The following is a 27932-nucleotide window of genomic DNA, read 5'->3' as shown; positions in this document are numbered from 1 at the left end:
GAACTACTGTTGAGTAGGGAGGTTAAAATAGCAATATGTACTGTACAGTAAACGTTTATGTAAAATGTACTTGTAAAAGTGAAGAATAGCAGACATGCAAACCTTTGCAGACATGAGGAAATCTCCCCATGAGAGTTTTCCTACCCTTTCACTCGTGTGATTTGAAGCTATATTTATCATTAGATTATCATGACATCTAAGAGACAACCAGGTTCTAAAAAGCCTACATTTAATATAAAATAGAATAATATGACAAGACTCATTTAAGACAAATCTAAATATGTTTTTATTATTAGCATAATATCAGCAGCTTTATGACAAAATACAAAGAACTAGACAAAATAAAGCAGTCATCAAAATAAAAAAATATTTAAAGAGTTTATAGCGCAACAGTACAAAACTAAGCCTTTTTAATCAGAGTTTTACATCATTGTCATTATTACATCAACATCACTAAATATTCCTCCAGTATATCATTTCAAACTGTATGTACATCATCCTATGTCTAGCAATAATAGTCTTATACATCTCGATAATAAAATACACCCTAGGCCTAGATAAAGAGAGCGCAGAGAGAGAAGAAAGATATCCGAAAAAGAGGAACTGGAGAATGAAATGGTCTTGTGGTGACTTTCTCTTTGTACCAGAAACTGGAAATGTTTGGGGATGAGGCCAAACCCTCATAATTTATTCAACATGGCAAAGGATCAACAGAATAACATGCTACATACTGGTTTCGACACTATAAATAAAGCAGACATTCTGACCATTCTTTAATGGGAAATACTGACACACCAAACAGATAATAGCCTCTCTGGACAATGGCTTGCCTATGTGTATAGGGCCTAACTCTCACTCTCACACAGTATAAGTTGAGGGAGGGGTCAGCATAGACTGAGGCTGGGACTCCACTCCACTAAGACAAATCATTCCTTTCTCTAGCAGACAGAATGTGTAGGCTACAAGCATAATGTGTGACCATGATCGGTCTGTGTTTGATAGATAATGGTGTGTGTGTGTGTGTGTAGGGGTCTTTGTAAATTGACCAAATATAATATAATAGACTCCCTGCTGCTCTCTGGTGGCAGGACTGACCATGGAGCAGCAGTGACTTTACTGTATAATGGCAGCCTGTCCATATGACTCAATACAATGACCTCAAAGCTAAACTATGTATAACGCAATACCTTTTCTCTGTAAGCACTTAACGTTTACTTCTGTGTAATGGAAACATCTATACGACACTAAAAGTGAGTCTAAAACTGACCCACACTTCATTACAAAGTTGAATCTTTTGTTGTTTTTTTGCATCCAGTTACACTTTTTTGCCTGAGATTGTCTAACTGGAATTGTAAGTATTTAAAAATAGTGTTTACCTATATTCCTGCGGTGTCTAAGTACTTTGATCATTAGAGGCCAGGAGAGGTCTGGTGGCAGAGTGAGCCTCGCTGGATTAGAGCCTGGCCTAATCCTCACCATCCGAATAATGCCCCAATTACGACAGTATAATCCAGACTACCACGCTGCTCGCCTGCCCTCACCCTGCCTGTCTGCCTGCTACACAATAGAGCAAATTTCTCTTCATCTGTAATCTGATCAACACTGTCAAACCAACCACTATCCCTGCCCTGCCCTCCCCTCACATCCCCCCATCCATCCCCTGTCCCTTGTGAATCAATGACAACAACAACACCATACTCCAGTCCACAGAGCTGCTTCTGCCCTAAACCACTCCACCACTCCCTCACACCGTCCATTTAAAACCAACTGTATCCATGGTCACCACGGAGATCTGAGAATGGCCTGGTCTTAAAACTGAAAACCAAAAAGACAACAAAAAAATATAAATGCCACCCATAGATAGAGTACTCTAATATCAATTTGGTATGGACCATCTTCTTCAGGGGATGTTAGCTAGTAAGCACACCCACTTTTTAACCATACAATCACTTTTATCCAAACCATAAATGTCTCTAATAAGTGTATAATTCTGTCTCAGAAAATACTCAAATTCCTATAAAACCAACCAGAGTTTTTTTCTAGACAATGGTTTCAACCAAAATGTACCTCAGCATGTTCCCACTAAGTGTATGCTCTATCAAGAGTTCCTGTATAGTCCTGAATTTGTGCAAATCGTATGTGTGTAGTAGAGCATATTAAAATAGACCAAGCTAAATCATATGGTCCGGTATTGATGTACCAACCCCTAACAACACACACCATAAATCCCCTGCCAATCCTCCATAAGACATGTACAACATGAGGAAGACCAGAGGGTAGTACCTTACCCCAACAGTCAGTAAAGAGGTGATTGGCTGGGATTGGTGTGTGTTTGTGTGTTAACTTAGAACTCGTCGTCCGAGCTGAGCAGCAGGGTCTTTTCATTGTCGCGGGTGCTGACGGTGCTGTGTGTGCTGGACGCAGGCGGGGCAGAGTGACCCTGTTCCAGGGTGGACTGCTGGGTGTACTGCTGGTAGGCCGGGGAGAAGTTATGGATGGCATCCTGTACCATGTCTCCAGGGTTCATCGTCTCCTTCAGGCTGCTGGAGATGCTCTTCATGGGAGCACAGCGACCTGGGAGAAGGGGGGTGGAAGAAAGGACAATAGATAAAATATCAAAAAGGTAAAGTAAGAGTTTTGTAGTAATTGTGAATAATGTAAAACCTAAACACAGTGGATAATCACTTTTGGAAGCTTGCTACAGTGAATGTAAAAACAGCAACAATAACAACCACTGATTTCACAGAAAGCAACATTTAATTCAAATTAAGACAAAAGGAACACAATATTGAACATAGGATTGTAAAAAGTAGAAAGAAGCGTAAAGATGGTGAAGAGACAATCAGTGGTAGACCTACCATACTCTCCAAATATAGGAACTGGGCCTTTATAACGCGGCATGGGGAAAGAGAAAGACAAAGGGGCAAGGATATGGAAGGAAGAATAAGCCAGACAAAATGACCCCGAGAATACGAAGTGGAGGGATGACCAATGGACCAAGGAGGGAGTTTATAAAAAGAACGAGGAAAAGGAGGTTTTCCAAAACCAAAGATGAATGGGAGGAGATGATAAAGGGAAATAAAGATTTTAAAAAGTGCCACAATATAGGAAATAAAGGGGTATGGAGAGGATGAGGACAAATTGGGAAATGTATGTTGACAAGGGAAGAGAGAGAAAGTGAGTGTGAGTCAGTAAAAAGAGAAGATGTGACATCATATTATATAGAGAAGATAGGTTCTGCAAAGATACTATACCATGAGTACCATGAGCTGGACCAATGTCAAGTAGGTCACCACAGTATTTAATACAGCTAAAACTCAGTCTCCTTACCCTGAGAGAGAGAGTCCAGCCTCTTGTCCATGTAGACCTTGTATGTGAAGGCATGACGCAGGGCCAGGGAGGCAAAGAACATCTCGATGCAGACAATGAAGTTCTGGTAACCGGCGGCAACTGTTCCCTCTCCCACTGACACCTCGGGTGAGTTGATTTTGGGGATGGCCCCACACTTCTCTAGGATGGCCAGCAACATGCCTGATGGAAAATAAACAGATGAATAAACAGATATGTGGAGAATGACTACAGTCCTATAGTATAATGATATTGACTTGGGCATGTAATATGATATGAATGACCTCACTCATAATCAATTGCCTACAGTGCTTCAATGATCGAAAAATGTCTATCTGTATTTAGATGTTTAGTGTGTGTGTGTGTGTGTGTGTGTGTGTGTGTGTGCGTCTCACCCTGCCAGAAGGAGAGGAAGATGACAGATTTGACCATGAAGAACTTGAGCAGGGGGCTGTAGGGGGTGAGCAGGTCCCGGGTGGAGAAATAGAAGAGGAAGAGGGCGTAGAGAGACAGACTCACAGAGATGTTGTAGACGATGGACACATACAGGTACCCACTCTTCACACTGGGGGGACAGACAGGGACAAGACTGTTGATTAGATTTGAGAGTAAACCAACATTAGGACAAATCTGTACCACTGGATTTACAACCATCTAAACAGCAGGACCGCATAGTTTTGGTAATCAAAGTCTTATAATAAAAAATATATGTATACATACTTATTACATTTTTGTATGAGATATTTAACAATTGCATAACAAGAACCACAGTGTCGTACTTGAAGTCTCCGTCACGGTACTTTCCAAAGGCCTGTAGGATGACCGTGACCACGGCCATGAGGGGTTTGATCACACAGAACTGTAGCGTGGCCTGCTTACAGAACCGCAGGAACCCAATGGAGTAACTCCTCCCCCAGAGACAGCACGTACCGTACATACAACTGGACCTGGGGATGCAGGAAAACGATTGTTAAATACATACTCAGTTAATGTGTCACGGATTCTGCCGAGGCTGCTCCTCCTCCTTGTACGAGCAGGCGTCGGCGGTCGCCGTCCCCGGAGTACTAGCTGCCACCGATCTTTGTTCTGTGTGTGATTGCTTTTGTCTGTCTGTCACACCTGTGTCCAATTGTTTATTGATCACCTGTCCTATAAGTTCTGTCTGTTTGCTTAGTAGGATTGTGTGTTGTTGTTCGCCTGTCGTAGTGCTGCGTGTTTCGTTTCTTGTTTTCTGTTTTAGTGTTTTACGACATTGTGCGTAATGCTCGCCTCTGTGTTTTTCGAGGCAGTTTGTTTACCGTTTCCTTGTTGGATTATTTGAGTAAACTCTGTTGGACTGAGCCTCGGTGTCCTGCGCCTGACTTCCACCCCACATACACCTCACCTCTTGACAGAACAACACACCATCATGGAGTCAGCAGGAGCAGTAGCGGCACCCAGGTTGCTGGAGGAGCAGTTACGCTATCAAGACATCTTGTTCCAGCAACTTGAGGCCGCCCTTGGCGAGGTGTCCAACAAGATGAGTCGCTTGGTGACGAGGGAAGTGCCCACGCCATCACCCACGATCCCATCACCAACGACCAGTCCTCCTCTCTCAGCACCGGAACCCAGTGGCATTCGGCTCTCGCTCCCGAGGGCATATGACGGTTCTGCAGCCGGGTGTCAGGGTTTCCTCCTGCAGATAGAACTATACCTGGCTACTATACACCCAGCGCCCTCGGGATACGAGAGCGTCGCCGCCCTCATCTCCTGTCTATCCGGTAAGGCGTTGGAATGGGCCAACGCCGAATGGAGGAGAATAGACGCAGCTACCATCACCTACGCTGAGTTCTCCCGCCGCTTCCGGGCAGTCTTCGATCACCCACCTGAAGGGAAGGCGGCGGGGGAGCGTCTGTTCTACCTCCGACAGGAGAAGAGGAGCGCACAGGAGTTCGCACTGGAGTTCCGGACGTTAGCTGCGGATGCGGGATGGAATGAGAGGGCCCTCATCGACCAGTATCGGTGTAGCCTGCGAGAGGACGTTCGTCGTGAGCTGGCCTGCAGGAACCTATGCTTCGACCAGCTGGTGGACATCTCCATCAGGCTTGACACCCTGCTGGCCGCCCGCGGACGTCCCGAGTGGGGGTCGTCCATTCCATCCTCCAGCACCTCTGAGCCAATTCCTATGGAGCTCGGGGGTGCTGGCGCTAGAGAGAGGAGGAGGGAGAACCCGAGGAGGGCCAATCCCTGCACCAACTGTGGCCGTGGAGGACACACCGCGGCCAGGTGCTGGGGAGGGTCTTCTGAGAGAGGGGACAACAGGTCACGCACTAGGGAGTCATTTCAGGTGAGTAGGCGCCCCACTTACCCAGAGCTCTCTGTTGGTCACATGAGCATTCCTGTGCGTTTTCCACAGGTGGCACCTCATTCCCAGCATAAGGCGCTAGTAGATTCAGGCGCAGCTGGGAACTTTATTGATCGGGCATTTTGTGCTAGGTTAGGAATTCCCCTTCGGCCGGTAGAAGTTCCATTCCCTGTCCATGCGTTAGACAGCCGGCCGTTGGGGTCGGGTCTAATCAGGGATGTCACGGCACCGCTGACGATGACTACGCAGGGGGTCATGAGGAAATCATTCAGTTCTATCTGATTGACTCTCCTGCGTACCCAGTGGTGTTGGGGCTTCCCTGGTTAAGCACCCACGATCCTACCATAGCGTGGCAACAGAGGGCTCTTATGGAGTGGTCTGCCCAGTGTGTAGGGAGATGTCTAGGTGTTTCCATAGGGGCGACCTCGGTAGAGAGTCTGAACCAAGTGCCCGCACTGCGCATTCCCCCGAGTATGAGGATTTAGCACTAGCGTTTAGCAAATCGAGAGCAGCACGGCTACCTCCTCATAGACAGGTGGACTGTGCGATAAATCTCCAGACCGGAGCAGCTTTTCCCAGGAGTCGTGTGTATCCCCTGTCTCAAGAGGAGACTGCGGCTATGGAGACTTACATAGCCGAGTCCTTGGCACAGGGATACATACGGCCCCTCTACTTCTCCGGTTTCCTCGAGTTTCTTCTTTGTGAAGAAGAAGGACGGGGGATTGCGCCCGTGTATTGATTACCGTAGTCTCAATCAGATCACAGTAAAATACAGTTACCCACTTCCACTGATTGCGACGATGACGGAGTCATTACGCGGAGCGCCGTTTCTTCACAAAGTTGGATCTCAGGAGCGCGTACAATTTGGTGCGCATTAAGGGGGGATGAATGGAAAACAGCATTTAGCACCACCTCGGGTCATTACGAGTATCTCGTCATGCCGTATGGGTTAATGAATGCTCCTTCAGTCTTCCAATCCTTTGTTGATGAGATTTTCCGGGACATGCATGGGCAGGGTGTAGTGGTGTACATTGACGACATTCTAGTGTATTCTTCTACACGAGCCGAGCATGTAGCCCAGGTGCGCCGAGTATTGAGACGACTGTTGGAGCATGACTTGTATGTCAAGGCAGAGAAATGCCTGTTCTTCCAGGAGTCCGTCTCCTTTTTGGGTTATCGGTTGTCCGCGTCTGGCGTGGAGATAGAGGTAGATCGGGTATCAGCTGTGCGTAATTGGCAAACTCCAACCACCGTAAAAGAGGTGCAGCGGTTCTTGGGTTTTGCTAATTACTACCGGAGGTTTATCCGGGGTTTTGGACAGGTTGCAGTTCCCATTACGTCCCTGCTAAAGGGGGGTCCGGTGCGCTTGCGGTGGTCAGCTGAGGCGGACAGGGCATTTGTCAAGCTGAAGAACCTGTTCGCTTCGGCCCCGGTGCTGGCACATCCGGATCCCTCTTTGCCTTTCCAAGTAGAGGTGGACGCGTCCGAGACCGGTATAGGGGCAGTCCTGTCACAACGGTCCGGCACGCCACCTAAGCTCCGCCCCTGTGCGTTCTACTCCAAGAAGCTCAGCTCGGGCGGAGCGCAATTATGACGTTGGGGACAGGGAGCTGTTAGCTGTAGTCCAGGCCCTAAAGGTGTGGAGGCATTGGCTTGAGGGGGCTCAACACCCTTTTCTCATTCTGACTGATCACCGCAACCTGGAGTACATCCGGGCAGCTAGGAGATTGAACCCTCGTCAGGCTAGGTGGAACATGTTCCTAACCCGGTTTGTGTTTAAGATCACATACATCCCTGGGTCCCAGAACGGTAAGGCAGACGCACTGTCCCGACAGTATGACACGGAGGAGAGGTCCATTGAGCCTACTTCCATACTGCCGAAGTCTTGTCTGGTGGCTCCGGTAGTATGGGAGGTCGATGCGGAAATCGAGCGGGCGCTGCGTACCGACCCTACTCCCCCGAGTGTCCTGTGGGGCGGACGTACGTTCCGCTCGAGGTTCGTGATCGGCTTATTTCGTGGGCTCATACATCACCCTCCTCTGGACATCCTGGTATTGGTGGGACGGTGCACTGCCTTAGCGTGAAATACTGGTGGCCAACGTTAGCCAGGGATGTGAGGGTTTATGTCTCCTCCTGCTCGGTGTGTGCCCAGTGTAAGGCACCTAGACATTTGCCCAGGGGTAAGTTACATCCTCTGCCCGTTCCACAACGACCATGGTCCCACCTATCTGTAGATTTTGTGACCGATCTACCCCCTTCCCAGGGTAATACTACCATTTTGGTCGTTGTGGATCGGTTTTCTAAGGCCTGTCGTCTCCTCCCACTGCCGGGTCTCCCTACTGCCCTACAGACCGCCGAGGCCCTCTTTACCCACGTGTTCCGGCACTATGGGGTCCCCGAGGATATTGTGTCCGACCGAGGTCCCCAGTTCACCTCCAGAGTCTGGGGGGCTTTTATGGAACGCCTGGGGGTCTCGGTTAGCCTTACCTCGGGGTACCACCCAGAGAGCAATGGGCAGGTTGAACGTGTTAACCAGGATGTGGGTAGGTTTTTGAGGTCCTATTGCCGGGACCGGCCGGAGGAGTGGTCGAGGTATATCCCCTGGGCAGAGATGGCCCGGAACTCTCTCCGCCACTCCTCCACCGGATTAACACCTTTCCAGTGTATTTTAGGGTATCAGCCGGTCCTGGCACCGTGGCACGAGAGCCAGACCGAGGCCCCTGCGGTGGACGAGTGGATTCGGCGCTCAGAAGAGACGTGGGACGCTGCCCATGTCCATCTGCAGCGTGCCATCCGTCAACAGAAGGCGAGCGCCGATCGCCACCGCAGTGAGGGGCCGGGTGTACGCACCGGGAGATCGAGTCTGGCTCTCGACTCGAAACCTGCCCCTCCGCCTGCCCTGCCGGAAGCTGGGTCGGCGGTTTGTGGGGCCCTTCAAAGTCCTGAGAAGATTGAACGAGGTGTGTTACAGATTACAACTGCCTATTGAGTACAAAAATATTAACCCCTCGTTCCATGTGTCTCTTCTCAGGCCGGTGGTAGCTGGTCCACTCCAAGAGGAGGAGATAGGAGAGACCCCTCCACCCCCTTTGGACATCGAGGGGGCACCGGCGTACAGGGTCCGGACTATATTGGACTCGAGGCGCCGGAGGAGTGGTCTCCAGTATCTCGTGGAGTGGGAGGGGTACGGTCCGGAGGAACGGTCCTGGGTGCCCAGGAGGGACATCCTCGATCCATCCCTCCTGACTGAGTTCCACCGTGGGCATCCCACGCGCCCGGGTCCGCGTCCTCCTGGCCGTCCCCGAGGCCGGGGTCGGTGCACGGCTGGAGCCGCGCGTCAAGGGGGGTACTGTCACGGATTCTGCCGAGGCTGCTCCTCCTCCTTGTACGAGCAGGCGTCGGCGGTCGCCGTCCCCGGAGTACTAGCTGCCACCGATCTTTGTTCTGTGTGTGATTGCTTTTGTCTGTCTGTCACACCTGTGTCCAATTGTTTATTGATCACCTGTCCTATAAGTTCTGTCTGTTTGCTTAGTAGGATTGTGTGTTGTTGTTCGCCTGTCGTAGTGCTGCGTGTTTCGTTTCTTGTTTTCTGTTTTAGTGTTTTACGCATTGTGCGTAATGCTCGCCTCTGTGTTTTTCGAGGCAGTTTGTTTACCGTTTCCTTGTTGGATTATTTGAGTAAACTCTGTTGGACTGAGCCTCGGTGTCCTGCGCCTGACTTCCACCCCACATACACCTCACCTCTTGACATAATGAGAGATGTTAAAACACACACACAAGTAGACTAGACACACACACACACAAACAGACCACACACGACAGAGTGGAAGAAAATACTCACTGGATAGGTTTTCCTCTGATCTCAGCCATGATGGCGCTCTCTCCTCCCAGGTACTCATAACACAGGCTCAGGAAGTTATAGATGACAAACGCTGCACAGGAGAGACAAACATTGTCAATAAAGGACAATTTAAGAAGTCAACAATACAGATATTTGAACTCCTCAGACATGTTTTACATCTAATATCGTGTACAGTATATTAACCTCCTAATATGGACATGGAAAAAGATCTAAAACCCAGTACTCTTCAATTACCCCAAGAGACAAGATAAGCCAATGACTGTCATATCAAAGGCAATGGAAAAAAGGCAACAACCACCAGACCACCCAGCCACTCGTTGACTTCCTGTGCTGAGTGATGTCACAGCCCCAAGGGAGCCCTCTACTTCCTGCCCACAGTAGATCTGTGTTTCTGAACTGGTTGATTGGACCAGACCACACACTCATAGAAATTACACTGAACAAAATTATAAACGCAACATGCAACAATTTCAACGATTTTACTGAGTTACAGTTCATATAAGGAAATCAGTCAATTAAAATAAATCAATGAGGCCCTATTCTATGGATTTCACATGACTGGGCAGGGGCGCAGCCATGGGTGGGCCTGGGAGGGCATAGGTCCACCCACTGGGGAGCCAGGCCCACCCACTGGGGAGCCAGCCAATCAGAATGAGTTTTTCCCCACAAAAGGTCTTTATTACAGACAGAAATACTCCTCAGTTTCATCAGCTGTCCGGGTGGCTGGTCTCAGACAATCCCGCAGGTGAAGAAGCCAGATATGGAGGTCCTGGGCTGGCGTGGTTACACGAGGTCTGCAGTTGTGAGGGCAGTTGGACTTACTGCCAAATTCTCTAAAAATGATGTTGGAGGCGGCTTATGGTAGAGAAATTAACATTCAATTCTCTGGCAACAGCTCTAGTGGACATTCCAGCAGTCAGCATGCCAATTGCACGCTCCCTCAACTTGAGGCATCTGTGGCATTGTGTTGTGTGACAACTGCACATTTTAGTGGCCTTTTATTGTCCCCAGCACAAGGTGCACCTGTGTAATGATCATGCTGTTTAATCAGCTTCTTGATATGTCACACCTGTCAGGTGGATGGATTATCTTGGCAAAGGAAAAATGCTCACTAACAGGGATGTAAACAAATTTGTCCTGAATTTGAGAGAAATAAGCTTTTTGTGTGTATGGGAAATTTCTGGGATCTTTTATTTCAGCTCATGAAACATGGGACCAACACTTTACATGTTGCGTTTATATTTTTGTTCAGTATAATTAAGATACTAAAGCTTATAGGATCCCTGTGCATACTGCACATATCCATGGATCTATAAATCATCTGAGTGGCCTGCCAGCGCTACCAGTAATGGCATTGACCCATCCGTATGATATAACCAGTGACTGAGAAGCAGTGTCAGTGCCCTCCCTGGGGAGTGATAAATGTAATGTCTGTAGACCAGTCATACTGGAGCAGGTGGCAGTGACTTTGCAGTACATGTTCCGGATGTGCACATTCTGTTCTACGCAGTTTGTCTCCAGTGTGACTGATGGTCTGTGTCAGCTCAATAAATCAGGGAGGGATTACAGTCTCTCAATACTCCAGGGGCTCTATGAAACTGTATAGTCGCACAGGGTATTCGCACACACTCACACCCACCCACAGACACACCCACTCGCTCTATTCTTAAGGAACAACAATACAAGTAAACACATGAGGACGTGCTCTATTCTCACCTTTGACCGGACCAATGAAAGACAACCTACAGTATGTATCCAATAGCCTGTTTGTGACCTATGTGTCTGTCTGTATTGCATCAATGTGACTAGTATGACTGAGAGATGAGGAAAAGCCCAACCCTGAGGCACTCACTGTATATGACTAATAAGCTATACATCACTATTAACCCCTGAAGGGGGAATCTAAAGTTCTCATTCACTGCTCAGCAGTTCTGTGAGAGTGTGTGTTGTGTGTGTATTGAACCAGTAAGCGAGTGTGTGTTGGTGTGTAACATATGGGAGGGTATGGGCCAGAGTGTATGTTGGTGACTTGTACCGTTAAGTGAGGGTGTGTGACTGTGTAGTGAGTGATGGTATTTGCATGAGAATGTGTGTGAGTGTGTGTTACAGTGTACCGCTCTATATTTAGCCTGTACACCCAGGGGAACAGAGCTGCTGTGAGCTCCCATTTGTCATACACACCTCCTTCTCTGCAGCAGCAGCACTGGCATCAGCTATTCTGTCATCTCTCTCTATCACTCTCACTCTCTCTCTCTGTGTCTGTTTCTGCAGCACAGCTCTACTAACACATGCACAGACAGACAGACAGACAGACAGACAGACAGACAGACAGACAGACAGACAGACAGACAGACAGACAGACAGAACCATAGACATTAAGGAACAGAACCGACCTGGGGTGACACCACATCACACACACTAGACCAGACTAGCCCACACAGACTGCCAGACTAAATTCATAGATAACAGATAGCAGAGTACCAGTATCTAGAAGTTAAGGGTATTTTACAAGTACATTAGGCATATGTAATTTGTGATATTCACCATTGTATACCTAGGAATATTGCATAAGCCATACCAGATAAACAGCTGACTCTGTCTTCTGTTCTCGCTCTGTGTGTGTGTGTGTGTGTGTGTGTGCGTGTGTGTGCGTGTGTGTGTGTACCAGCAACAGGTTCTTCCTACCCAGAAATCTGGGCAGGCCCCAGAACAACAAGAGGCAGCACAGAGGCAGATCAGCAGTTCGCCATCTGTCCATGGGGCCGCGCCATGACTCCCACACACTGGTAAACAACACTAACACACACACTCCCTCTCACAAACACTGCCCTGTGGCTGTTTATCTAATCCACCTGTGTGGACATTGGAAGCCAAAGACAGCCTGCCCAGTGAGCAAAACTGGTTTAAAATACATATCTTCACTGGGTCAACCAGTTTTGCTCACTGGGTGAGGAAGTATAACAATACAGCTGATCGCCATGGTGAAGCCATTCATTTCTGTTCTACTCTATTTTATTCTACTCATGTGTAGTCTCTTACCCTCATAGCAGTCCCTGACGGTGTCAAAGTAGACGTAGTACTCCTCGTTAGTGAAGAAGAGGAGGCTGAGCCAGGAGTCAAAGGCATAGATGGGCACAATGAAGAGTATCCGCACGATGTGTCTCTGCTCGTTAGGAGAACTGTAGTACCGCAGGTGCATGTAGATCTGAGAGAGAGAGAAAGTAAGATGGATGGAAAGGGTATATATATAGCGAGAGAGGAGAGTGGGGATAAAAAAAAGATATAGAAAGGGATAGAGTTTAATGTTTACATCAATTTCTATTGTCCCATTTTACAAGACATAAAAGCAGCATTACATAGTTTCTCAACCTGTTACTAATTAACATCCTGCCTCTGAGGGAGACAGGAATGGGAGTGAGAGCAGTGGGAATTCACAGAAGAACACAGTGATGTCTACACCATAGAGATCCTATTAAATTACTAGAGGGGCTATGTCATAAACCCTCAACGTTCCAATATGGGGCAAAATGGCAGCCATCTTGGTCAGGGAGAAATCTAAAACCAGTCTAATTGGAATGAATGGCAGTAGAGGCAGAGGTGATGCATTTACTGCTTTAATTATGCAGGAAAATAAAAGTAATGCATCTGAAATTGTGTAATGGAATTATAGTCAACCTAAAATATCGTCATACACTGAGTGTACAAAACATTAAGAACACCTGCTCTTTACAATGACACAGACTGACCAGGTGAAAGCTATGATCCCTTATTAATGTAACTTGTTAAATCCACTTCAATCAATGTAGATGAAGGGGAGGAGACAAATTAAAGAAGGAGTTTTAAGCTTTGAGACATGGATTGTGTATGTGTGCCAATCAGAGGGTGAATGGGCAAGACAAAGGATTTAAGTGCCTTTGAACGGGTTATTTACATTTACATTTACGTCATTTAGCAGACGCTCTTATCCAGAGCGACTTACAAATTGGTGCATTCACCTTATAGCCAGTGGGATAACCACTTTACAATGTTTTTTTTTGTTTTAATTTTTCATAATATTTTTTTAAATTTTTTAATTAAAAAAAAATAAAAAAAATAATGAGTTATGGTAGTAGATACCAGGCGCACCAGTTTGAGTGTGTCAAGAACTGCAACGCTGCTGGGTTTTTCACACTCAACAGTTTCCCGTGTGTATCAAGAATGGTTCACCACCCAAAGGACATCCAGCCAACTTGATACACCTGTGGGAAGCATTGGAGTCAACATGGGCCAGCATCCCTGTGGAACGCTTTCGACACCTTGTAGAGTCCATACCCCGACAAATTGAGGCTGTTCTGAGGGCAAAAGGGGGTGCAACTCAATATTAGGAATGTTTTGTACACTAAGTGTATAATTATAAATACAGTTTATAAGGGTTTTATACACATTGTCTGTATAAATAGCCTCTAAAATATATGTAAACAGACCATAAATGTCTCAAATTGTATTTTCTTGGAAAGCTGTGAGTGCTATTATATGATACAATATCAATACTTGTTTCATTTACAAGTCCTATCATCAACTGATTTGAGCCAGTGTATGGCTGTGGACTGACAGGATTGTCTGAATGGAATGTTGGTATATTGGCAGTTAATTTGAAAAATTAATGGAATCATTCCTCTAAAACTGGCTGGCTAGCTAGCTATCAGACATATAGTGCAGGTAAATTCTTCACATTCATTGTTTTACACAATATCTTATCACAGCACTGGCAAACCATGGTTCACCCTGACCAACATGGCTGACCTTTGGACCATTATAAAAAGGTTCATGTTCATTCTAGTATTCTAATTCCTAATTATATGTTCTACACACTCTCCTTGGCATCTTTTCAGTTTAGCCCCCTTTTGTCTACCCAAATAAAGAAGCCACCAGACACTCTCATTCTCGTTTCAGACAGTAGGACAGAGATTACCTTTCATAAGGTGGGTGTGTGCAGTACGTGTTGAGTTGTTCAGTTAAACAAATAGGGATTGTGTGTTGTTGCTAGGCAATCTGTGCTCTCTGACTGAGCACTGAGCAGATGCATCTATTCCTCCAGCATCACCCCAGGTGGAACCTCTAGTTAAATAACCTCCCCACACTGTAGGGCCTACAGGGAAAGACAACACCTAGACCCCCGAGCCTGGGCACACCAAATGTCAACAGAAACTCCAAAATGTGTTAAGTTTTAGTGGATTGAGTGTGTTTTGAGACATGGGGAAGTGTGTGTGTGTCTGTGTGTGTAATGTGTATTATATTACCTGGTGGCAGGTGAAGAGCAGGGCGGTCCAGACGAAGAAGCCCGACAAGGCCTGGGCAGCGGGGGTCATCAGGAAGGTGGGCTGGTCCAGGGTCAGCAGGGGGGCCTCTGGGAACCAGGAGATGTTGGGGCCCGGGGGGTCCATAGTGGGAGGGGGGCCAGGGGCCACAACCAGGGGGTAGTCCTCTCCAACAACGACACCTAATCCTAGCCGTTCAGACAGGGGCACGTCACGCCTCCACAGATGACTCATCTGGAGACAACGGAACAGAGAGAAAAATGTCCTTTATGTCTTTATGTCCACATTAATGATACCGTGCATAAACAGTGCAGACATTCAGTCTGATACTTTCCAGTAATACATGTGAAAGCAGAGCATTATTGGAGATACTGTAACCATCAATCATCAACCACAGTTATTGATAATGTAATTTACGTTGATGAGAGCATCTGATAAAGGAAGAGCAGAGACAATGAGTCAGGTGTGTCGTACTGTTCACTAAATGGAGTCTGAGGGAATCAATAGATTCCAGAGTGGAGGGCAGGGGGGGGGGAGAGAGAGAACTGTATAATCTCTGATAGTCAAACCAGTGTTTCCCCCTCCTAGGCTACTAACTGTATAAACAGCAGCGTGTATTCATGGATGCCAAGGAAAGCCAGGCTTCCCCAAAAAATTGACCCCCCAAAAAAGAACAAATATTATTTAGTCTCACTGTTTCATATTTTTCCTTCAATTCGCAAGAGGCTGAATGTTTCTCACAGGAGAAAGCATCCGAGCGAGCGAAACAGCGCCCCTCTGTCTCTCTACATGTAGGCATCTATCTGATGCTGTCTGGTCCAAACGAGTATGACAATGTTGCCACCCATAGCATTGAAGGCAAGGGAAGCCAGCGAGCATCTGACCTCCCTTGACAAAAAAAGCATACAAAATTAGCCAAACTGAGCGAGCTCAACTGTGAATGTTCCTGGCGCACCAAAAAAAGTGTCATGGGAAGCCAGCTTGGATTTGCCGTCACTCCTATCAAATCCCATTGGGAGCATAGTGTCATTGACAGAAAAACTTGATTGTTGCATCTCGTTGTGTTGTTGTCCTCCGGTGGCTAGCTAGCTAAAATTGCCCTTTCCTAAATTAGCCATGGATGGAGATAGGGATTTGGACTTGTGGTTTTACTTAATTCTCCATACTGGCCAATGATTATAATGGCGATTCTGATTCAACCATTAATTCATATATTGTTGTGGCCCTGGCCTGAGAGGATGGAACTTCAATATGTAGCTAGATGTAGAAGGCTAATGTTAACTAGCTACCGTTGCCCATGAATGCAAGTTAGGCTAGCGAGCAAGCATTTTAGCCAGGTAGCCTAGAACAACAAAAAATAAAAGCGTGTACTGTATGACAGAGTGATGGACCATTTTGTCAACATGAAAGAGAGGAGGATGGCATTGGCGTTTCTCTTCAAGTAGGGTGAGTCAACATGTTTTTCTACTTGCATGAACGCGCACGCACACAGAAATTAGAACCATGGACAGCCACATCATATTTAGCTTACGTTGATTGGACTAAATTGTTTTTGGTATCTTTTAGTTGTCACTGTATTAGATTAAGCAGAGGTGATTTGATGAAGTTGAAATGTTGAAGTTGAAATGACAGCTCCTGTTTTCTTTGTGACTTGCGGTAACTCTATGTGGTTCTAAATCAATAGTTGTTTAGTGGTCTGAAAATGTCGGAAACATGCAATAGGTCATGTAACTGCTGTAGGTCATGTAACTGTCTGTTACTGTACATGCAATATGCTTTGTGGACTTCACTGGACAGAGGTTGCTATCCGGTTTTGTGATAAAACAAAAGGTGTGGTTGAATTTATTCTGTCACTGTGTCTTCTTATTGTCTCTGCCTTTAGGCCTATATATTACGGGGGGGGGGGCTTGGCTTCCCCAGTGATTTTACCCACGCACAGCTACTGATAGACAGGGCATTCCCTCCTGCTTAAAATAATTGGGGTTCTAGTGACAGTTTCGGGTTAAACAGGCTGATCTGAAAGCATGTATTTTATGGGCAATTCCACGATAAAAGAGTGATGCTGAGACTGATTGTTTTTGTAAGTAAATGATTGCAAAGATAAACAAACCATACAACTCTATGCACAAGGACTACTTTGAATCATTTCCACAGATTTTTTTTACAAAACCACATTTACTTGAAGAACAGTACAGATGCAAAGTATGGTAACAGAATGATGGCACAAACAGCACAAACCGTCATTCTGTTCTTCAAGTAACTGTGTTTTTGTAAAAAATTCCATGAACATTTTTTAAAGTAGTTATTGTGCATAGAGTTGTATGGTTTGTTTAACTACAGTATTTTCCTACGGAAGAGGGACCAAACACAAGGAAAATCCAAAAATGGCATTTGTAAACGTTGCCATTTAGTCATCATGAATCCCTACTTCAAACATAATTTAGTATCAGTTATCCTGCTGGCATGTTTGTATTGTCAGGATCTGCCACGCGATAACAACCTTAATGTCAGTTGGTGCTATCATTGATATTATCATAGAAAAAATAAGAAATACTGTCCACTTCAAAGGCCACACACAATAACACACACAGTGAGACTAAAAATAGCCCGCTGTGACTCATAATGCCTTTCTCAAGCAAAATCAGAGACAGCAACAGTGGACAGCATATAAAGGATGTGTCTAAACTGACCTATCATATCATGGCTTGGCTGCCAAACCGCATAGCAAGTCACATTAACAGCAGCATGACAGACTGAGGCAGTATTCTGTTGTTTCCACACACACAGGCATGCAAACACAGGTGTAATCCTGGGTCTCACAAGTACTACACTAATGAAATTAAATGAATCCAATTACATTGATTATGTGACTTGTGTCTCTGACTGTGTGGGCATTGGAGCTTGAGTCACATTAATGTCTATGAGTGTGCGTGTTTCTCTCTGTGTGTGTGTGTGTGTGTGTGATGGGGGTAATTTGTATTGATTTGCAGAGACTCAGCAAATCAACATGCAGAATAGGGCTGGGTTGAATGCATCAGCGGCAGACAGGAGGACAGACAGGGGGAGAGAGACACAGGAATGGAAAGTGAAGGTCTGCCGAGGCCAAGGGTCATGTGTCTCATTTGAAAGGCAAAAGGGCAGTCAGTGACACAACACACACAATGAAATGATGTGGCTGCCCGACAGACTGACAGGTGGATGGACATATAAAGAAACAAATGGAATAATGTATGTGTGTGTGTGTTGGGGTTTGTGAGGGAGGTAATAATAATAAAAAACCATCAAAACAGGTTAAATGCATGAGTTTCTGTACAAATATCCATAACAAATGCCACATTAACTTAAATTACTAGTCAGGTAAATTATGAAATATGAGATTAGGAAGATCAAGTGATTAGAAAATAGAAATCTCAATAAATTAAATGTCCAACCTGCAAGCAGCAGCAGCCATTCAAGCAATTTTGGCAAAACAACTGGCAGAGAAACATTGTTTGCAATAGAGAAACATAGTAGCCACTAATGTAAGCACAACTCGACACTGAATGAATGGAGGTGGTTAACAGGCGCAGTCTGTATATAGACCTTCACTCTCACCCTTTGCAGTTGATTGTCGAAATGTTAACTTGAATCAAGATGACGTCTGTCTGACGAATGGAAGAAAATGTTTACTAAACATACGTTTATGCAAATTTATTTTAAAGACGACAACTAGAAACGATTGTTATTTTAGACATAACTTTAATCTGATTTATTTGCATTCAAACGGGCAAGTAAAATCATTTTACCTTTAATCAATTGATGGTTTCAGAGCAAACTTTAGTCGGCGGGTGCAGTTTTAGAGCAAGAAACAAGATAGAAATGGGATTTAATTCCACAAAACTGCGATCGTTATTTCGATATCCATGTTTATTTTCCAGTCCTGCTCGATTGGAAATGTGTCAATTCTAACCAAGAGTTAAATCCTTTTTTTTTTTTATCTCCGTTTTTAAGGTTTTAATCTCATTTTAGTATGCCTTGGTCCTTTCTTCATTCCGTTATGAACAACACAGGTAAAATGTCAGTTTTGTCCTTCTCTATAAACTCCGTCATTCCTTTCTCCCCTTTTCCTACCTCTGCGTTTGTCACACAGACCCAATCCTCTAGGATTAGCTACAGTAGACCAACTCCGTTCGGTACTCTCCGTAGGTTCTCTCGAATGATATGTAGCCTGCTGTTTGCACCAATCACAGCCAATGAACACCGAGCACCAGGAAGTGGATGGGTTGTGACAGAGATGTGTATATAATGACGAGATGCTCATGTCTCCACCCTAACAATGGGAGTCGTTATCCAAAAGGCGGGAAGGCAGGTGACACGTTTTGCTCCAGAATAAACCCATGGAAAAGCTTTGGGTTTACTTTGGACAGATTTTGGTGAGTGACACCTCTCGCTTCGCTTCTTCCTCTCTGGTTGTGATTTGTGGCAATGCGCATGCGCATATCTAATTTGAGTCGAAACGCATTTACGGGCTTATCCTAGGTCAGTTTAGTTTTACATTATTTTCCATCCTAACAGTGAAGGTAAGAATTGAAAGATGTATATAAGAACTATCAAAATGACTTCTAAAATAAATTATCCACACACACAAACACACAACAGACAATATTATAAGTTGTGCATATCTTTATTGACTCATAAAATATAGCCCCCCCATCCCCTGAATCAAAACGGTATGAATTGTAGTTTAGGCCTGTTCCGTAAACTGTATCCACATGTGTTGTTTCTTGTTGTATTATTGCACGTGATTTACATCGTTGGTTGTACCTATGTATTTATGCACTATATGTGGTGATGCTGTGCTGTTGAGTTTGAGATGCAACAAGACAACTTTACAGTAAGGGACACAATAACATGATTATTATTATTAATGATGATGATGATGATTATTATTATTATTATAATTATTATTATACACAATATTGTTGTAATAAAATCTAAGCATGGTAAAGAAATGTACAAGATATCAGTGCACCCACACAACCATATATTCCATCTTTATTATGATCTGCCCTGCCCATGCAGATGCAGGTCTACCTTACATTGACTCCCTCTGCACCCAACCAAGCCCTCCTGCAGGTCAATACATCTCTATTACTACATTGAGATCTTCAAACAACCTAGCACATTTTCGCTTTACACAAAAACATATTTACAGAGATAAAAAATAAATAAATAGAAGTTATTGAGGATATAACTTTTAAATCCAACCTCTTCATTTCTCCCATGCTCCTCCTCACAACTCCAGGATAATACGGCTTGTTTACTTATTAACATAATAACCAAGAGCACAGGTATTGTTCAACAGTATTCTCGCTTTTGCGAAGCCTGGCATGAGAGGTTAGTGTCTTGTCTTGACTTACCAGTTGACTAAAACACCAGAACAAAAATGACCAATTGAGTAAATAACTAATTTCCTCCACTTTATGATAAGAAGTAATGGTCCTTTATTATATGGTCCACCGTCATTTGTTGTGGCATTATTAGCTCTCTGTTGTTGACAAATGTAATACAATACTGTGTTCACACACACTGCAGAGTGGAGTCGAACCTCAATGGAAATGTGTCAATAATCTTAACAGGAAGTGTTGTAGAACCAAAATGTCCTAATTTAACGCTAGGTTAAAATCTACTCATAATTATTCTTATCCAGGAATTCCTAAACAGCAAGGACGTAAAGAGAAAATGGGTGACAGTCCATCTCTCTAAGTCTCCTACCATCCCCTTCCTCCTTTGACTCTTGGTCAGTCCTTGGCTTGCTAAAGCCAAAAGTACAAAGAACAAACAGTAAGACAATAAGACATTGACATACACTGACTATATGCAACCCCACTTCTCTAAGCAACTCTGATGCAAACACTTACACATTCATTCACTTTAATATTTTCCTATTCCTGAACAACGTTTTACCACATCTCTTCCTATCTCTCTTTCTTCCAATTCCCCCAGATTCCTATCGACTGAGATCGTCTTGCCTACTAGTGAATAAATCATTTTTACTTGACCCCAGGAAACCTCAGATTTTGTTGTTGTTGTTGTTGATTATAAACATACACCATTAGCAGTAAATGTAGCTGTCATAAATTGGACATTCAATGTGAGACAAACGGTTTCGACTGTGTGTGTTTTTTAACCTACACATGAGCCCATACAACCACCTCAGCAATGAAAACAGCTGGAACAATCAGAGTTTGTCCATTTTGCACTAACGTGCATGTTTTTTTGCGCATTGAGCTTCTGAGAGACATGTATGGTCCCACTGATCATATAGCCGGCGTAATGAGAGTGAACCAGGACAGTAGTACAGAAGTCTCATTCACCAGCCGAGGCAAAGGTCTTACAAGCCTGGGAAGCAAGGCTAGACCATGAAAGTGTCTTTCAGTCGTCAATCTTTAATCTTTATCACAATTTCTTCCAGTAAACTACAGTCATAGTGGACAGGCGTTCACTTCTCACACTTTCTTTCAATCCTTCGTTCCTCTTCTTTTCCTCCCTTTTTTCTTCCATCTTTCATCCCTCTTCAGTGTTGTTGACCCACTCGTTTCTTTTTTATCCAACAATTTCAAAAGTACTTGAGTAGGTATTTGATACAATGCCATGGCTGCAAAAAATATTCATATATTTACTGTTTTTACTTCACTTTTTACACACATTTGCAAAAAATGTAATTCAATAAAACATAAGCATACTTAGGGCCAAATCCGACCTTGAGATCTGTGCATTCAACTCACTAACATGAGTAAATCATGCATTGATGTTACAGGTTAGGGTTTGTCCATAGTTCACATAGTGTTGTCCCTCTGACGTGTCCTTACCTGCCAGTGTCCAGAGGGCCAGAGAGGATCAGCTCACTTCCCCAGGTGTTCAAATGGCACACTGACCTGGTGAAGAGGAGAGGGGGTTAACAGACAGCATTGGGTTAGTATAAGGTGCTGTGCATTCAACAGACATACTATACATTCACATACACAGGCAGACAAACTTAAATCCCTTTCAGCAGGGGAAGAGTGGGGAGCAGTGGGGTTCACGATAGCAGAGAGAGAGCGAGAGAGCAAAATAGAGAGAGAGATACAATGGTAGGTGAATGACCTGTGATGTGGCGATGCGTGATTGGCCCATCTGTGCAGTGAGGTCAGAGGAGGAGATGTTGGCGGGGGCGCCACGGTGGAGCCTCATGGCCACCTTTCTCTCTCGCTCCGCACGGGACACAGCCTGTGGGGACCGGTTCCCTACACACACACACACACATTATTGGTCAAATGGAATTTAGTGCTGGGCTAGAACAAATGCCTGCACACCTTGGACTTTCCTCAAAGTTTCCTCAGCCAAGTCCAAACACAATAGATTATTTAAGAGACTAACAGGGAGCAAGAGGGCTACAAACTGGAGTCATGAATTGAGCATGTGGTTTAGTTTACACACCCTCCCTCGTGTTTATACAGTCATTTCCTGTCATTTCCTGTCGACCTAATGAAGTAAGTAAAAACCTTGCACACTAGTAGTACTCCTAAGTAGTTGGTGCATAGATCTGAAATAGTCAGTAGTAGAAAAAGAGAAGGTCCGGACTCTTAGATAGGTTTTAGTCCAAATGGAATAAACATTTTGTTTGATATTTCACTTTCATTCTAAGAATGCAGACCTTATTTTCTATTACCATCTGCCTCATGACTCACCTGACTGTGGGACTCCTCTGGAAGCAGGGTTAGAGGCTGCTGCATTTGGGCCATTTCTGATCCTGTCTACACCACCAAGGGGGTTGCCGCCCGGGGGTAGGGCACGGGGTGCCCTAGGTCCCCCTCCGATCCTCTCATCCCCCTCCTTTCCCTCTCTCCTCTCCCTTTCCCTCTCCCTCTCCCTCTCCCCATCCTCAGCTGTCCTACTGGCCCCCTGAAGCAGAAAGATGAATGTGCAGGTTAGGAAGGTGACAGGGATTCAAAATGAACTCATAGGGAACCATGTTTATATAATCAACTATGTAAACGTCATATATTATACACTTATAATACACATGTAATCCACTAATGTGTAATTGCATTTAAAATTAGTGAAAATGTAATGATAAATAAGGACAACAAATAGCTAAATTGTTAATACATTATTTATAGTGTAATAATAATGGTTAATAGGGATGCAGTACTCACAAACTTGAGCATGTTCCAGTCAAAGACGTAGTCGTAGGAGAAGCCCTGTCTGTGGAACAGGTTTCTGAACAGCTGTCTCAGGTACGAGTAGTCCGGCTTGTCATCGAACCGCAGAGAGCGACAGAAGTTCAAGTAGGTGGAGAACTCAGCTGTGGATAGAGTGGGTGACAGAGAGACTCAGCTGTGGATAGAGTGGGCGACAGAGAGACTCAGCTGTGGATAGAGTGGGTGACAGAGAGACTCAGCTGTGGATAGAGTGGGTGACAGAGAGACTCAGCTGTGGATAGAGTGGGTGACAGAGGGACTCAGCTGTGGATAGAGTGGGTGACAGAGGGTCACCAAAGGGTCACCAAAGACTTGGGTCAAATACACATTAATTTAGCTTGGTGTTGAAAGACTACTTGAAGTGAGTTTCTAACAAAGCTAACTCATGTGTTGTAAACCCAGGATAAAGAAACCCTATAACTACTTACAGGGGTATCCCTTGCAGAGCACCTCGATAGGGGTGGACATCTTCTTCTCGCTGATGCGTTCATACTTCTGCCTCTTGGTGGCGGCCTTGAGGCCCTGCCAGGGCAGAGAGCCCAGGTTGAAGTACATCAGGACATAACCCAGAGACTCCAGGTCATCACGACGAGACTGCTCTGTAGAGAGAGATAGGCGGAGAAGAGTGGGGGGTTGTGGAGGAAGAGAGGAGACATGGAAAGAGGAGACACACTATACTGATCTTATTTAGACACATAAAACAAAACAAAAACATGTGTATACCTTTAGAGGAGAAAGAGGAGAGAACAGGAGCATAGAGTAAAGGAAAGGAAAGAAGAGGGGAGTGAGGGAGGAAGGAGGAAGAGAGAGCATGGAGAAGGGTCAATACTTGTGTGAGTCCTACTGCAGTAGTTCAGAGAATCCACCCCTGGTCAATACCGACACAATCACGTAAAATCTATCGACTCTCACTACACACACACAGCCGACGAAGGGTCAAACATACGTGCACACACACTGTTAATATTACAATTAGTACTGTACCTATCCCCAGGTGTGTGTTGATGGATGCATAGCGTGCCGTGCCAGTCAGGTTCTTGTTCTCGCGGTAGGGGATGTGCTGGTGTGTGCGGGCGTCGCGGTACTTCTTGGCCAGGCCAAAGTCGATGATGTACACCAGATTGCCCTTCTTGCCCAGGCCCATCAGGAAGTTGTCAGGCTTCACATCTCTGTGGATGAAGTTCTTAGAGTGGATGTACTCAATACGGCTGATCTGGAGAGGAGAAAGGGTGTGGAGAAAGAGGGCGAAAGGAGAGAGGGAATGGTTGACTATCATTATCAGTTCCAGTTCTTGGTTAAAGCCAATAACGTTATATATAATCAAGGGGTATCCTTTGAAAATGCCATCACAATAAAGCATATAGAGAAACATATAAACCATATGATATGATAAAAAGGTGAACAGAGGTTGTGGAGGAGGAGGAGGAGGAGGAGGAGGAGGAGGAGGAGGAGGAGGCGTGCTGTACCATCTGGTCAGCCAGCAGCAGGACAGTCTTGAGGCTGAACTTGCGGGAGCAGAAGTTGAACAGGTCCTCCAGACTGGGACCTAGCAGCTCCATCACCATCACGTTGTAGTCTCCCTCTGCTCCACACCACTTTATGGTAGGGATGCCCACTGTAGGGAAAGGAAGGGAGAGAGTGATTTATAAGCTAGTGTCACTTACTGGGGTTCGAATCCAGGTGAGTAAGCCTTCTAAGCTATAACCTAGGCATTAGCTTGGAAAAACCACGCAAATCTTCAGGTTTCAGGTTTCCCCAACATAGTCGCCCACCACCCCCACCCCTGACCACACCCTCTTGTCCTACTCATTTACATTTACATTTACATTTTAGTCATTTAGCAGACGCTCTTATCCAGAGCGACTTACAGTTAGTGAGTGCATACATTTTCATACTATTCTCTCACCTCCTCCCTGCATCATCTTGTAGAACTTGCTCTCGATGTGGAGTTGTGGGTGTTTGGTCTTCACACATTCCAGCTTAATGGCCACCTCCTCACCCGTGGCGATGTTAACGCCTGACAGAGACACAGGAAGGGACAAATACCATGACCACCTTTTTGATTATGTAATCACCATGGTCTACTCTGACACAGTCTTTTCTTTTTATGCCCAGCTTTGATGTGTTCAATGATTAAATGTGTTCGGACAGAATTTAAAGAGATACTTCGGGATTTTGGCAATGAAGTATGAAGGAAGTTAGAGGTAGTTTCGCGAGCTAATGCTAACTAGCGTTAGCGCAGTGACTGGAAGTCTATGATATCTACTAGCATGCTAACACTAGTTTGCAACTTCCTTCAAACTGCAAGCAGAGACATAAAAATGGTATCCACAAGTTCATCTGACTGTGAAGAAGTAGATAAAGGGCTTCACTGCCAAAATCCTGAAGTATTCCTTTAAAGGTAGTATGGAAGGCAGTCTACTCTGGAGTATGTTTATTTCGAGGTTTGTGAGAATAAGTAGAGTTAGAGCTGCATTAAAACAAAGGTCTTACCCAGGTAAATGTCTCCAAAAGAGCCGCTCCCTATCTTCCTCCCGAGGCGGTACTTGTTCCCCACTCTCAGCTCCATGGTTCCTGCTGGTCTTCACAACTCACTGAGGGAGCAAACACACATTTATATTTGAGTGATTTAGCAGACACTCTTATCCAGAGTGACTTACAGGTGCAATTAGGGTTAAGTGCCTTGCTCAAGGGCACATCGACAGATTTATCACCTAGTCGGCTCAGGGATTCAAACCAGTGACCTTTTGGTTACTGCCCAACGCTCTTAACTGCTCGGCTACCTGCCGCCCTTTGTCATCAATCAAACTGTTGATCGATATAGCTGAAGGACGTTGTGACGCAGCCCAGTTCCACCTCAATCTCAAGGGGCTCCAACTCAAATAAGATGTTGCAAAAGGGAGAATTGGTTACAAAATAAGAGATGGGACAAGAGAAAGCACAAAATGAAGACCAAGTCAGGGATGGAGAAAGGAGAAAACATTATTTAAGCCAAAATAATTGGAATGGGAGTGGAAAAAGTGTGGTTAAAATGTTGTTTTTTAACTTCTTATAAGAATGGATTTGAAGGAGCTGTGTACCATGCATCTGGGAGAGGGCAAGTGCAGGGGAGAACTAAGTGTGAATCTGACTTAATAAATTCAGCACATTGAACCAGCTGGCATCTCACACACTCCATCTCACTTCAAAGGAAATCAGCACATACACAAATAATTAGCATAACCTCATCATTTCAGAGTCTCCAATGAAATTAAGTGAAACACATTTTCTTCCAGCTAGCCATGTGCATGCTTTTCCCATCACAATACAGGAAGAGGTTTACTATGGAAAATGGCTGTGGTGGTGTTGAAATACATACATAGCAAAGACAGACTGATAATAAAGATGGTATATGTGTTTATTTGGCATTTGTATTTATGCTCTGTAAGGGCAGTGCACTCAAGATGCCCTGCTCGTGTCTTGTCTGGAAAGGTTGGGAGCAGAGCAAAATAAAATGTGTAACAGACGAACACTAAACAAATTATTACAGATTAACTAATAAAGTTAGAATCTATTCTACACTATAATTCAATTATATATATTTTTTAAATGTATATTCTACAGTCATACATAATGGTGGTGGATGAGCTGGGATAAATCCTAACAGCGATAGAAAATTATGAAGCAAGGTAATGATAGAGGATAGGAACTCCATGCAAGCCCTTATTATAATCTTACCACGATCATTTCACACAGTAAACTCGTCTCAATTAAGGTCAAACTCTTGTTCATGAATGCATATACGAAACAGCTCAAGTTTGTGTAATGTAAGTAGCCTACCCTATAAACCTATAACAAAATTGAGCCCTATTCTTGTAGCAAGGTTGTAGCGCTGCTCCATAGCAAGATACCAGGGGCCACAACGTCATTTGCTGCAGATCTAAAATAGTAAATCATCCACTCGACAGACCTAGGAAGCTAGATTAAACCTATCCAAAAGTCTAATCAATATAATTAGGCCTATATTAGGCACATTAGAATTCATGTTCAGTGTTTATTGTCAATATTTGCACAAAGCCGCACCCTTGGCTTGGGAAAACCTTCTCGGTCGAGAAAAACCCTCTTTCCCTACCTTCCGATTCTGACTCGCTTGTTTGGGTCCCTGTACAAACCCCAAACAGACAAACACAATTCCCCGTGATTTACCAATGGACCCGTGCCTTTCCTCCCCTCCTTTCCTCACCCGTTTTGATCAAGCTCTTCAGGGACTTCTGCCTTCCTTCCACCGAGGTGCTGATCAGGACGCTGTCATTCAAACAGCACCATGGACAGCGAAAGACGGCCGCGACGCTTGACGAACCATTCCTCACCGCCCTCCTAATCCTGATCCCGATGTAAGCGTCCCGCGGTATAGTCTGGTCTAGTCTGCACTACGAATGACAGATATTTTAGTGTAAACTCAGAAATCCATATATTCCCCTCTCTCTCGTCTCAGTTACACCATTGACAATATCAATGATGTCATTCAGCACAGACCATAAGAAAATGCCCGGATTGCCTTAAAGACACCGCGCGCCTCACGCAGCTGTTGTTCCACTGTTGTGAATGTCGTGAGCTGGAGCACTTTCCAAGGCTGCTATACTCAGTCTAATGAAAGTGTTGCAGTTTTTTGTATGTGCATTGGGTTATATCATGATGAATTTATGTGAATGGCTATTTGAGGACAATTCATCAAACAACGATGCGGTTAGCCTCAGTTGCTGGGACTGCAATATTACATTTTAGTCATTTAGCAGACGCTGTTATCCAGAGTGACTTACAGTTAGTGAGTGCATACATTTTTCATACTGGCCCCCCATGGGAATCGAACCCATGCTCTA

The 27932-nt window shown here is 44.9% G+C and overlaps 2 protein-coding genes across 4 annotated transcripts; both read right to left on the bottom strand.

Moving 5' to 3' along the window:
- Positions 1–268: 268 nt before the first annotated feature.
- LOC121547478 (transmembrane protein 184B-like) lies at positions 269–19091 on the bottom strand. Of its 3 annotated transcripts, XM_041858794.2 has the most exons (10): positions 18637–19091; positions 18446–18495; positions 14834–15085; positions 12594–12759; positions 9534–9624; positions 4128–4295; positions 3744–3913; positions 3331–3531; positions 2859–2885; positions 269–2574 (listed from the first exon to the last, which is right to left on the bottom strand). In XM_041858794.2, the coding sequence occupies exons 3-10, from the start codon at positions 15083–15085 to the stop codon at positions 2345–2347; spliced, it is 1305 nt and encodes a 434-aa protein (XP_041714728.1). In that variant the 5' UTR covers positions 18446–18495; positions 18637–19091; the 3' UTR covers positions 269–2344. The 3 variants fall into 3 exon arrangements, with proteins under 3 accessions (XP_041714728.1, XP_041714727.1, XP_041714729.1); XM_041858793.2 differs by lacking the exon at positions 18446–18495 and having other exon boundaries at positions 18637–19090; XM_041858795.2 differs by lacking the exons at positions 2859–2885; positions 18446–18495 and having other exon boundaries at positions 18637–19088.
- Positions 19092–19502: 411 nt separating this feature from the next.
- On the bottom strand, positions 19503–27631 carry LOC121547477 (casein kinase I). The gene is made up of 11 exons (XM_045209773.1): positions 27296–27631; positions 25567–25667; positions 24980–25090; positions 24540–24688; positions 24058–24286; positions 23502–23672; positions 23029–23177; positions 22561–22774; positions 21977–22116; positions 21703–21768; positions 19503–21488 (listed from the first exon to the last, which is right to left on the bottom strand). Exons 2-10 carry the CDS (start codon positions 25640–25642, stop codon positions 21736–21738), a joined length of 1272 nt encoding a protein of 423 aa, XP_045065708.1. The 5' UTR covers positions 25643–25667; positions 27296–27631; the 3' UTR covers positions 19503–21488; positions 21703–21735.
- Positions 27632–27932: the final 301 nt, after the last annotated feature.

Source organism: Coregonus clupeaformis, chromosome 31, assembly GCF_020615455.1.
Source record: "Coregonus clupeaformis isolate EN_2021a chromosome 31, ASM2061545v1, whole genome shotgun sequence".
Classification (NCBI taxonomy): domain Eukaryota; kingdom Metazoa; phylum Chordata; class Actinopteri; order Salmoniformes; family Salmonidae; genus Coregonus; species Coregonus clupeaformis.
This window is presented reverse-complemented; position numbering and strand designations above follow the sequence as displayed.